The sequence below is a fragment of the Rattus norvegicus genome, chromosome 4 (assembly GCF_036323735.1).
Source record: "Rattus norvegicus strain BN/NHsdMcwi chromosome 4, GRCr8, whole genome shotgun sequence".
Taxonomy (NCBI): Eukaryota; Metazoa; Chordata; class Mammalia; order Rodentia; family Muridae; genus Rattus; species Rattus norvegicus.
In genome coordinates this window covers 151,465,464-151,478,212 of record NC_086022.1, presented here as the reverse complement: position 1 = coordinate 151,478,212, position 12,749 = coordinate 151,465,464, and the positions used below count along the sequence as shown (strand labels likewise).

Here is a 12,749-nt window from a genome sequence, read left to right as displayed (position 1 = left end):
CCCAGATGCCCTTCAACAGAGGAATGGATACAGAAAATGTGGTACATCTACACAATGGAATATTACTCAGCTATCAAAAGTAATGACTTTATGAAATTCGTAGGCAAATGGTTGGAACTGGAAAATATCATCCTGAGTGAGGTAACCCAATCACAGAAAAACACACATGGTATGCACTCATTGATAAGTGGCTATTATCCCAAATGGTTGAATTACCCTAGATGCCTAGAACAAATGAAACTCAAGACGGATGATCAAAATGTGAATGCTTCACTCCTTCTCTAAAAGGGGAACAAGAATACCCTTGGCAGGGAAGAGAGAGGCAAAGATTAAAACAGAGACTGAAGGAACACCCATTCAGAGTCTGCCCCACATGTGGCCCATACATATACAGCCACTCAATTAGACAAGGTGGATGAAGCAAAGAAGTGCAGACCGACAGGAGCCGGTTGTAGATCTTTCCTGAGAGACACAGCCAGAATACAGCAAACACAGAGGCGAATGCCAGCAGCAAACCACTGAACTGAGAATAGGACCCCCGTTGAAGGAATCAGAGAAAGAACTTGAAGAGCTTGAAGGGGCTCGAGACCCCATATGTACAACAATGCCAAGCAACCAGAGCTTCCAGGGACTAAGCCACTACCTAAAGACTATACATGGACTGACCCTGGACTCTGACCTCATAGGTAGCAATGAATATCCTAGTAAGAGCACCAGTGTAAGGGGAAGCCCTGGGTCCTGCTAAGACTGAACCCCAATGAACTAGACTGTTGGGGGAGGGCGGCAATGGGGGAAGGATGGGGAGGGGAACACCCGTAAGGAAGGGGACTGGGGAGGGATTAGGGGGATGTTTGCCCGGAAACCGGGAAAGGGAATAACACTCAAAATGTATATAAGAAATACTCAAGTTAATAATAAAAAAAAAAAAGAACTGCAAAAAAAAAAAAAGAATATTGGGTTGGGGATTTAGCTCAGCAGTAGGGTTGGGGATTTAGTTCAGTGGTAGAGCGCTTGCCTAGCACGCGCAAGGCCCTGGGTTCGGTCCCCAGCTCCGAAAAAAAAAAAAAAGAAAAAAAAAAGAATATTGGGGGGAGGGTGATGTTTGAATCCAGGGCAACTAGGAAAACACACAACCTTAAGCCTCATGCTTGAAGATGCTGTCAAACAGTGTTTCACAGAGGGGAGGGAGGAACCTCATGTGTGAGGGTTTGAGCTGTGGAACCTGCCCCATTCTTCCAAGCTGTACCCCTATGCCTTTAGAAATAAATAAGAAATATCTGAAGTGATAGATGTGATAATTACCCTCAATTGGTCAACACAATGCATCTAGGCATCAAAGCATAATATAATATTGTGTTCATACACATACATGACTATATATCAAAAACAAAGGCTCCTGGGTAAGACAGTTAAAGATATCACTGCATGAGCCGGATAGGCAGGAAGTTGAAATAAGAAAATAATCATATCACAGAGAGAAATAGAGGAAGAGGATTGCAAAGGAACAAGGAATTAAACGAGGATAGGATAGAGACCAGACAATGATGCAGATAAATTAGCAGAACATGACCTCATCAAAACCGCCTGCAGGAGGAGAAGGAATGGAAACTTTTCCCAAATATAAGCTAAATGAAAGATGGGCAATCAACTCTCAGAACACACCTGTAAGAGTTGAATCTGCTTGTGGCATTTGATAAGATGGGATTCCTCTGGCAGACATATTAATAGTAGAGGAAAAGCCCATTTTATTTTGCTCTATGAGTCAGAGAGCAGTAGTCAGGTGACATCTTGAGAGAAAACCTAGTTAAAGCAGAGATAGCTCAGAGATTAAGCACTGTCCCAGGTTGTGGCATGACTAGCCACTGCCTCTGGGTGCAAGTCTTGGCAGCTGGAGGGTCAGATGGTGAGACAAAGAGGTGCAAACTCAGGCTGGGGAGCTCGTAAGGTCAGATGCCCCAGCCTTGGTGAGCCTACACAGATCTCATCAACCATAAAAACCCTGAGTTTGATAGCTATGAACTGAGGCCAGTAGATGGATCAAGAACTCTGATTCCACAACTGTGTTTGATGGTTAGAGCTGTAACCTACAACCTGTGACTGCTCTGCAAATACAAAGACAGGACAATCACCTCAGGGATACGGTTTGATTCCCACACTCTCCAGACACCTCCAGTTAAACACTATCTGTGAGAAAACTTGCTTCAGATCATGGGCTGCAAAACTAAATGTGGCCAGTAGAGATCGCTGGCACACAAGGAGTCAATCTAACAGCTTGGATACAGTCTGGTAAATACATATGTATGCATGCACACACGCACACATACGTGAACATTCATAACTCCCAGTCTTCAAGTTTTGAGGATACAACAATTCTCCACCAACCCACCTTTTTGTTTTTCTTTCTCTCCCCAGTGACTCGCACTTTTAGAAACTACCTATTTAGCAGGAGTTTTGCATTATTTCTAAAAGTTTCAACTGATTATTTCTCTTCATATATCCATCTGATTTTGTTTATGGAGTATTTCTCTTATTGGGCCATATTTTCTTCTTCTCACATTTCCTGTGTTTCCTTCTTTTTTATGCCAGGGACTTCTTTGCCCCTATATTTAGTAATGCTTTTTATTTTAACACTGATTTTGTTTTTACCTGCCCTGCCCCCTCTGCTTTTTAACTTTTTCAGTATTTGAATTTTTTTCTAATTTAACTTCTCTTTCCTCACACAATAGTCCTCTCCACTTCTTTCATCTACATAGCCCTGCTCCCTACTTACCTTCTTCCTTTCTTTATTTCACTCACACTTAGCCAAAGTGATGCTTAATTTCATTCTACAGTAGTATTTGCATTGTGTTTCACTGTCACCGGTGATGGTGGGTTGTAATAATTTTCAATGTATTTCAATATCGTGTAGGGATTGAAGCTGTTATCAATAAAATCATTTGTTTTCTACTATTAAGTGGTAGTAGGGATTGAGCCTCCAAGGGCAGGCTGATCGGCCAGAAGACTGCCCCCCAAAAGCCAGACGAGAAATCTAAAACAAAAGATGTGCGTGTAACAGTGAAGAAATGTACACGACATAGGAATGCAGGCACCATGTCTCATCCCAGAATCATAACTTCTCGCCTGCTGACCTCAGAGGTACCGAGATAGGCCAGATGCTCCAGGACATCACGCATTTTCTGTTAAAAATGACAAAGGGCCTGCAAGAAGATACAAATGCTCAGAAGAATTAAACCCCCCGTGTGTCGGGAACACATGGGAAAAGATCGCAAAATGGATAAAACAACTGGATAAAATCAGTGATGTGGAATAAAAATTCATCATGAATATTGAACTATTGAAAGGTCAACCCAAATTGATGTGTTCAAAGTAAAAACTTGGCAAACAAATAAACGCGTTAGAAAGTATCACAGATAACCAAGGAGAATAAAGGTTCATGAAAATTATATTCACGAAACACTAACAAGAGCATGACCAGAACATCCAAGAATTCTGGTGCATGCTAAAGACATCAAACATAGGAAATCTCTGATGGGAGAAGGTGCTGATATGAAAACGAAAAGCATGCAGGTGGTGAAGTGGAAACTTAAGGGTTCTGTGGAAAGTCAGTTGTGTTGGATGTTTTGCTGAGGCAAACATGTGAGGGAACGTTTCACTGACGTGGACGCAGGTGAACGGCTAAGGCAGACTCCTGAAGAAATGTTTAGCTGAAGCAGACACAGTGAAAGGATGTTCTGCTAAAGCAAGCACATGAAAGGACACATGATCAAAGATTTTTTGTTAACAACATCCGTGTACTGCTCCACCTTACATCGTATAATCGAGCTCCATTAGTCAGGACTTCATAGAGAGAAACTCAACAAAACACTTCTGGTGGTGTGCTGAGGCTTCTTGTTGCTTCCTTGGACTCTAACCAATTGGCAGACTGATGTCGGCTGAAACAGACACGTGTGCTGAGGCAAGATCTGTGGAGGACACGTGATGTTTGGAGGGAGATAAATAGGACTCAACAGACTATGAGAGGAGCTGAAGGCTGGGCTGAGCTTGGCTTGCTGGGAGAGATACCTATTCAAAGCTTGTTGGTCTCTTGTCTTTGCTGATTTTCACTTAGCTGACAGAGACACGGCCTAGAATTTCTGGCATTCCTGCTGGCCCCTCCTGCTGACTCCTGCCTAAGCTGAAGCCTGGCTGTCTCTGAAGGGTATTACCACTTCTGCTGATTCATGTTTGCTGTCCCAACTCTACCAAACTGGACTGCTGGTGTACCTGTGAAGTGTTTGAGAGTGGATCAAGCTGCCAATGGTGACCTGTGAACTGAACTGCAAATTTCCTGACAACACAGATGGGATCTACTCCAAATAATCATTTCTAAACAGGACCCCATAACATTTCCTTTCCACTACCTGTGATGGAAGGGAGTTTAAAGAGTTTAAGAACAATCACTAAAAGTAGGCTTTGAAAAAATTAAAAGTTACACAGGTGCATCCAACCTATGGCCAGCAGGCTGCATATGGCAAATGCAAAATTACAGACTTACTTAAAACAGTGTATGAGTTTTTAAACTCAATTGTGTGATGGGCTTTTTTTTTTCTCTTTTCTTTTCTTTTCTTTTTTTTTTTTCCGGAGCTGGGGACCGAACCCAGGGCCTTGCGCTTGCTAGGCAATCGCTCTACCACTGAGCTAAATGCCCAGCCCCATGTGATGGGCTTTATAAATGGCAATGTGGTGTCATACCATGGAAAGGCTGGACATGTCTGGTATCTATTCACTGACAGGATAGCAGAACATCTCAAAATTAAAGAAAGAAATGGATATTCAAACATACGACCCATGTAAAGCTCTAAACAGACCTGACCAGAGGAGAGACATTCTGTACCATATAACCAAGACGCCAAAAATACAAAGCAAAAGAAACAATGCTAACAGCTGTGAGAGCAAAATGCCAACTCCCTTCTGAAGGTAAAACACCAGATCTGTCTTCAGAATTCAAAAACAAAAACCACAGGAAAAAAACCCAAAAAACAAAAACAAAAAATGAAAAAGGATGTATATGTCCAACCTGAAAGTAAATATCTGCCATCTGCCAACAAACATTGCTACACCCACAAAAGTTATATTTAAATGAGGAGAGGGGGGGGGAGATAATTCAGGTCAAGCCTAGACTAAAGCAGTTTGTCCTCAAAGTCACACTACAAAGGGTATTTAAAATAATATTATGCAGAAAAGAGGAAGAAGGGGGAGGCCCTAAGGTGCTATAGGGGTGGCTCTAGCTGAAACTCCTAGCAGTGGGGGACATGGATTCTAAAGTGGACACTTCTTGTAGTCAAGCAGGACTCCTAGTGGATGGATAAGGACAGCGGCCCATCCACAAAATCTTCTACCTAAAATGTATCCTGCCTACAAGATGTGCAGGGGCAAAACTAGAGCAGAGATGGAGGGAATGGCCAACCAGTGACTGTCCCAAACTGAGACCCATCCCATGGGCAAGAACCAAACTCTGATACTATGAATGATACCTTGCTATTCTTGCAGACAGGAACCTAGCATAAACTGTCCTCTGAGAGGCTCCACCCAAAAGCTGACATTAAATGGAGCTCTGGGAGTCTCGTAGAAGAGTTGGAGGAAGGATTGAGAGACCCAAAGAGGTAGGAAGCCCCAACAGAGTCAACTGAACCCTCGGGGGCTCCCAGTGACTGAACCTCTAACAAAAGAATGAGTATGGACTGGACCTAAGCCTCTTGCACATATATAACAGATGTGCAGCTTGGTCTTCTTCATGTGGGTCCCCCAACAACTGGAGTGGAGGCTGTCCCTGAATTTGTTGTCTGCCTATGGATTCTGCTCCCCTAAATGGGCTGCCTTGTCTGACTTCAGTGAGAGAGGATGTGTCTAGTCCTGCAGTGACTGATGGGTAGGGTGACTGATAGGAAAGGGATGGAGGAATAGGGGAATGGGGAAAGGCGCTGCAAGAGGGGGGACTAGGAGGAGAAGGCTGATATGGGGTATAAAAAGAATAAATAAATTAGCTTTAAAAAAGAGATGAGAAGAAAAGGCATTCTCAGTCACAGAACATAGAAGAGAGTACTTCATGAGAGAAAAAGATGAACAAGGGAGGTCTACAAATGAAGCTGTTTTGTCAAACACAAGCCAGCAAATCTCTAGTACAAATAGGGAAGAAAGTGCATTAAATAACTGACTCAGCCAGCAAAATGACCTGCAAAATTACAGAGCTCAGTAAGTACATCTGAGTAACAGCCTTCAGTGTGAATGAAGTGTCTCAAACCACCAGCCAAGACAGGAAGACAGAGTGGATTAAAAACTAGCTCCCACCATTAGTTGTCTCCAAAAACCATAACTATTGGTAAGGATGTGCAGACTGCCAAGGACAGTGATGTCCCTAGACTCTTTTCTTTCCTTTGGGACATGTTAGATCTCAGTCCTCTCCCTAGTGGGAACCCTAAAGCATGCCCCGTGTGACATAAACACAAGTAGGTTACCTGTGCTCCCCTCAAAGCCCCCATCCAACCTGATAGCCCTGGGGCTGCTTGATAGGGGCTGTGACTACCTCCCAACCTCTCTCTCTCCATTTAAGACTCAATAGTTCTCAGACTACATCTCACAAAGGACTCTCCACCCAACACACAAGGCTGGGAGGTTCAAACCATTCCTCCTCTTTAAGAATTGCCAAAACCGGGCTGGAGAGATGGCTCAGCGGTTAAGAGCACCGACTGCTCTTCCAGAGGTCCTGAGTTCAAATCCCAGCAACCACATGGTGGCTCACAACCACCTGTAAAGAGATCCAATGCCCTCTTCTGGTGTGTCTAAGACAGCTACAGTGTATTCATATATAATAAATAAATAAATCTTAAAACAAAAAAAAAAAAAGAATTGCCAAAACCCTACTAGGGGCTTGGCTGAAACTGTCCTTCCATCTCCATTCCTTAGTGACTTCCAGCCAACCCACAGAACAGCTATCTGGGACCCCATAGCCATGGAAAAGGGCTGAACCTAGGGAAACTACCTACATCCTCCTTCCTCTAGTCCATTAGTCTTTCAGGGCAATTCTTAGATATACTATTTCTTATCTCCTGAGTTCCTCCTCCCAAACCACTTCCATCCCTAGGACTTGGCCCCTTGGTACAGACTCAGGGTCCATAGTCCCCATACCTCTTCACCATTGTCCCTTTCAGCTTTTCCTTCTGAACCATCTTTATTTCTTTGTGACTCTCTGTGGGGCAGTGATCCATGAGAGGAAGCCTGCTCTTCGATTGAGCTAAAGTCTTGAAACCCCTAAAGGGACAGGAGGAGCAGCTTTGCCTGCTTCTAGCACCAGGACCCTGTCACATAGCACCTCCCAACCCCCATAGATCTGTGACCATCTGTCACATAAGGGCAATGTCCCAAGCCCTTTCACACATAGATGAGGCATTCCTAACATCTCTGACCAAGACAATAGGAAAAGAGAGGTGACTGGAATCCAGTAAGCTCAAAACAGTGTTCTCCATGCTAATGAGGTACCTAGAAGCCTGGAGAGCATGCACATAAGCTTCCCTTCCTGACATTCCTCCCTGCAAAAAAGGTTTTTAATCTCAGGCCCACCCTGAGAAGTGGGGTATGGTTTTATGCATCCACTTTGAACAATGACAATAAACGGTTTGGAACCACAGACTGTATCTTTTCTTCAAGATCCCCATGGAGAGCCACAGAGAAGGCCTTCACCTACAGAGCCTCAGCCTGGTCTCCTGTAGAAGGCCTCTCTGCACTCTCAGCCACGACTGCCACCAAGCCTACCTCCATCGCCCACTAAGCCAAGGACTTTCCCCACCGGGACAAGCCAGAACACCTTTTCCCTCCCCTGCAGCCCCGCCTTGGCTCTGGGCTAGATGCTGTTCCCAGCCCTCAACCCCCAACTCCATTCTCTGCTCTTCCATAACTCCTAGTGGTGCCTGGATGTCCAGGGGCCTGAGAGCCCATGGCCCTGGCTTAGTTGCAGGCCTGGGGACCTCTGGACCAGCTCCAGTTTCACTGTGCTTTTCTACGCACCCTGGCAATTGAGTGGAATGAAGGTTGGTATTCTGTCTAAGCTTCACCCCACAGCTACCTGGGAAAAGTCAGGTATGCTCCGCCCCACAGTTGCCTAGCAACAGCCAGCTGTGCCTGACTATAAAGGGGACTGCTTGCCCACCCCTCTCCATCTTTTTGCTCTTTGTTCTTCTCTGCTCTTCCCTTCTGTCCCTTCTCTCCCCAATCCCTGCCCCCCTTTCCCCCACGTGCCCATGGCCAGCTTTTCCTCTCTTCTTCTACTCTTCTCTCATTAAACCTCTCCACATGGAACCATGCTGGCTTGGTGTGCCCTGTCCGAGCACAGGCCAAGATTTAAACCATGATAAGTGCAGTCAAACTCCCCAAGTCCCGCTTCCCCAGGCACCCCATGCCCTGTGGCTGAGCAGATGTGGGACCCACAATACTATAATTCTCCACCTCCCACAGAGCTATTCTCTACTAGGGACCCCACAGCCATCACAGTTGGTGAGGATTCAGTGTGAGCAACACCAACTGAACAATAGATTACCAACCCCAAACCTGAGACCAGATACGTGCACCTAGAAATGCTTGAAACATCATAGCTCCAGATGCCTAGATTTCAGCACAAAACCACAAACAAATAGCCAAGACACTATGCTTCCTCTAGAAGTAAGCAACCCTATTCCAACAGGCCATGAGAAAAGCAATTCAGCTGAAATGCAAGGCAAGGATTTCAAAATAGCAATCGTGGATAAGCTTCAAGGACCTTAAAAAGGATCAAATGCTCTAATGAAGACCATAAAAAAACAAAATGTTGGGAAAACTAACAAAAGAAGTTCAAGACATGCAAGTATCCTATATAATTACATACATATATACTTTTTATTATATACATAAACATATATACACCTACAGATTTGTAAAATGTAGTTACCAAAACGGAGACCTGAATTATGTCAGGAGACGTGAGCATGGCTCCTGTGAGACCAAGGGAGACATCCTAGTGATAATAAAATGGCCTTAATTTGACCTCTTCAATGTCTGTGTCCTGATCACAATATGCAAAATATATATATGCATATCTGTATATTTTGTATTAGTTCTTAAAACTGAACATATAATTATCCTAAAACTAAAAGTTTATTTATTTAGGTGGGTAGTTTTGTGACTCTGTGTGTGTGTGTATGTGTGTGTGTGTGTGTGTGTGTGTGTGTGTGTGTGTGTAAGTGAGAGAGGGGAGGGGGCACATGCATGCATTCCACAAGAAGTATGCCAAAGGACAGCCTGCAGGAATCAGTTCTTTCCTTTCACCATGTGGATTCCAGGGAACGAATTCAGGCCATCAGTGTTGATGGCAGGTACCCATTTAACCATTTCACAAGCTTTCTAATAGTTGGTTTTCAAATATATATTTTATTTTTTATTGCCTTTAATTATTTAGTGGGTGGTATAAATGTCACAATGCATGTGCTGGGTCAGAGGATGTCATCGAGTGGTTCTAGAGGATCAAACTTGGGCTATCAGGACTTACCCACTACGTCATCTTATCAATCAAAACATAATCACTTTCAAAGTTCATCCTTTTTTTCCATGGCAATTTATGGAAAGGTTCTCCTGTGTGGGCCAAGTTTTGCTCACTGATAGAATAGCCAGAATTCTATTCAGCATTTTCCGAAACACCATGAAGAAGGATGCAGTTCACTATGGCTTCCTTGTCCCTGAGAGAGTCCAGCTCAGGTGTCTGGGAGACACCCTGTGAAGGCAGAGTCCTTTCAATAACAAATGCAGGCGAACTGAGTGAGACGCCTTTGAATGGCTGATCCAGCTGTGAGGACAACGCTCACTCCTCTCCCAGCTGGATCGTAAGACTCTTGCAAAGTACACCAGACTTCTTACATTCGAGTGGTGCACACTGTCAGCACTCTTCAGAGTTCCTTGCTGTTAGTTTTTATTCATGAATACCTAATTTATTCTTGTTTTTGGAGAAAGATGAATTTGTCTCTTGGCAGCCATAACTCTCAGGATATCTTATAATCAAGTCGTCCCCAGGTAAGGTAACTGTTGAGTCTCTGAAAGTCTAAAGTTTTTTTAATCAGATTATACCTCAAAATAATTAATTCTCAAATATCTGTGATAGGAATTGGATACTCAAATAACATGTACACACACACATAAAACACGATAACATAGAAACATATAAAGTGGCAGCCAGAATTCTACCTAACCCAAAACATTACTAGCAGACGCTTAAAATTACTTTTGTGGAAAATATCCAACATGAGAAGGTAGAAACAGTTATGGGACCATCTCCTAGCAAGCTAATTTTACAGGGCTTTGCAATCTAAAGTCTAAGAAAAATAGTCATATACTAAGAGGTTTGTATCTTTTGTTTCAAGAACTCATTAAAGCAAATTATTAAAAATATGCAGTACAGCAAGATGATGGTAAATTTAAAGTATGCATATCAGCCACCCAGAGTTATACTAAGTTATTTATGTCTCTGAAACAAATGGATCCAAAAAGAGAAAGAATTATACTTATTAATGATTTGTTTCAAACCCACTTTGTTTCTCACATTTTTAAATGTTGACTTCAGCAAAGTGGTAAAGAAAATATTTTTACCTATTTGTTTTAAGTATCAGAAAATTCAAGCAAAAGAATGTGTCATACACAACACATACTCTGGCTGACAATATGTCATACACGTCACATATTGACTCTGGCTATGGCTTTGTAGGACTCTACCCGTCAACATCCTTTCAGAACAATCTCCAGAAATCTTCTTCCACAAGGAAATCCATGGATGTTCAAGATCCTTATGTAAAGTGACATAAAATTTGCATACAATCTATACAATCTTCATATACCTTAAAATCATGTCTAACTTACTTATGCTATGTGATATAAATTCTATGCAAGCATACATGTTTCATTCACACACCCAAATATTTTTGTGTCCCTGTTGGCTGAACCTGTGAACATATGATTCACAGAAACGAAGAGGGCAATGTTTTTGTTAATATTCTTTTGTTTAATCCACTTATGGGTTCTCTATAAATGCTGTCTGGGTTGAATCAATATGAGACCAATGAATAGAAATAAGAGAAGGTATTTGATAACTTGAGGTAGCAAATGCTTTTTTTTTCCTCCAAGTTGTAAGTGGCATTGGAAGATAAGGAAGCATGGATTTAGTGAAATTGGCATAAACTAAATCACCATACAGATATAGAACGGGTTTCCACTGCAGGAGAGTTTCAGTTAGGTGACCAAGAAGACTCACCTTCCCAAGCAGATGCTACTATTTCTGTAAGTTCACCCTAGACAGTGCATCCCTCAGAGCCTGGTGGACCTGCTTGTTGCGCAGGGTGTAGATGACAGGATTCAGAAGCGGTGTCACTACCGTGTTTACGAGAGCAGCCTCTCTGTTGGATTCAAACCTGCTGGTTTGCTTTGGTTTCACATATATAAATACACAGCTGCCGTACATCAGAGAGAGGACCATGAGGTGGGATGAGCAGGTGGAGAAAGCTTTCTGCCTCTCCTTGGCCGATGGGAGGCGCATGATTGAGATTAGTATGTTGCTGTATGCAAATATTGCTGCAAGGACAGACGTGAAAAGGATAACCAAAGCGACGCCGAAGGCCATTTTTTCAAGAGATTTGGTGTCTGAACAGGAGAGATGAATTAAGGAGCCAAGGTCACAGAAGAAATGGGGAATGACATTAGAGCCACAGAAAGACAACCAGGAAAGCTTGAGAATCACACCGGTTACCAGGAGGAAGGAAAGCACGTAGCTGAGGAAAACCAGAAGGAAACAGACCCTGGGGTTCATGATGGCTGGGTAGTGCAGAGGTTTGCAAATGGCCAGATAGCGGTCCAAGGACATCACAGCCATGTGGAAGAAAATTGTTGACCCAAGAAATAAAAAAGAAAATGCTTGGATGATACAGGGAGCGAAATGAATCGTTCTGTCTCCAAAAAGAAAGATGGACAGGAGCTTCGGGATAACCGTGGAGATGAAACAGCACTCACAGATGGAGAAACTTCTGAGGAAGAAGTACATCGGGGTCTGCAGGCGAGGATCGGCCCAAGTGATGGCGATTATGAGTGTGTTTCCTGTGACTGAGGCCAGATACACCAGCAGGTGCACGAGGAAGAGGGCCTTGCCCAGGCGCGGAGCCACAAGGAAGCCCTCCAGCACAAACGCCAGGACTGTTGTCTCATTCCACGCCTCCATCCTTACCTCCGCTTCTTTTGCCATCAATCCTCCTTGATCTGGTAGGCAAACCTCTGTCACCAGATAATAAATAATTTAATGGCGGCCACTGCATTTAAAGGTTGCTTAACCAAACACAGGGCTTGCATGGGCTGCACCAGGTCCTCAGCGTATATGCTATGACTCTTAGACTATTTATTTTTTGGGCGGGGGACTCCTAACTGTGGGGTCAGGAACATCTCTATCACGTTGACCCACTCCTGAGATTCTTTTCCTCCTATTGGGTGGCCTTGTTCAGCCTCGCAATGAGGGCTTTTGCCTGGTCTTACTGTATCTTGTTTTGTTGTGTTTGGTGGTTGTCTCTTGGAAGCCTGCTCTTTTTCTGAAGGGAAACAGAAAGAGAGTGGGTCTAGGGGAGAGGGGAGAAGGGAGGAACTGGGAGGAATGGAGGAGGGGAAACTGTGGTTGGGATGTCATGTATGAGAAGATAACCTATTTTCAATGTTTAAAA

The 12,749-nt window shown here is 43.5% G+C and overlaps 1 protein-coding gene across 1 annotated transcript; it reads right to left on the bottom strand.

Moving 5' to 3' along the window:
- Nucleotides 1-11,320: 11,320 nt before the first annotated feature.
- Or6d14 (olfactory receptor family 6 subfamily D member 14) lies at nt 11,321-12,283 on the bottom strand. The gene has a single exon (NM_001000900.1). It carries the CDS (start codon nt 12,281-12,283, stop codon nt 11,321-11,323), a length of 963 nt encoding a protein of 320 aa, NP_001000900.1.
- Nucleotides 12,284-12,749: the final 466 nt, after the last annotated feature.

Bases quoted from the DNA above. Each gene is read 5' to 3' on its own strand.
- Or6d14 (NM_001000900.1), bottom strand. From the start codon at position 12,283: ATGGCAAAAGAAGCGGAGGTAAGGATGGAGGCGTGGAATGAGACAACA.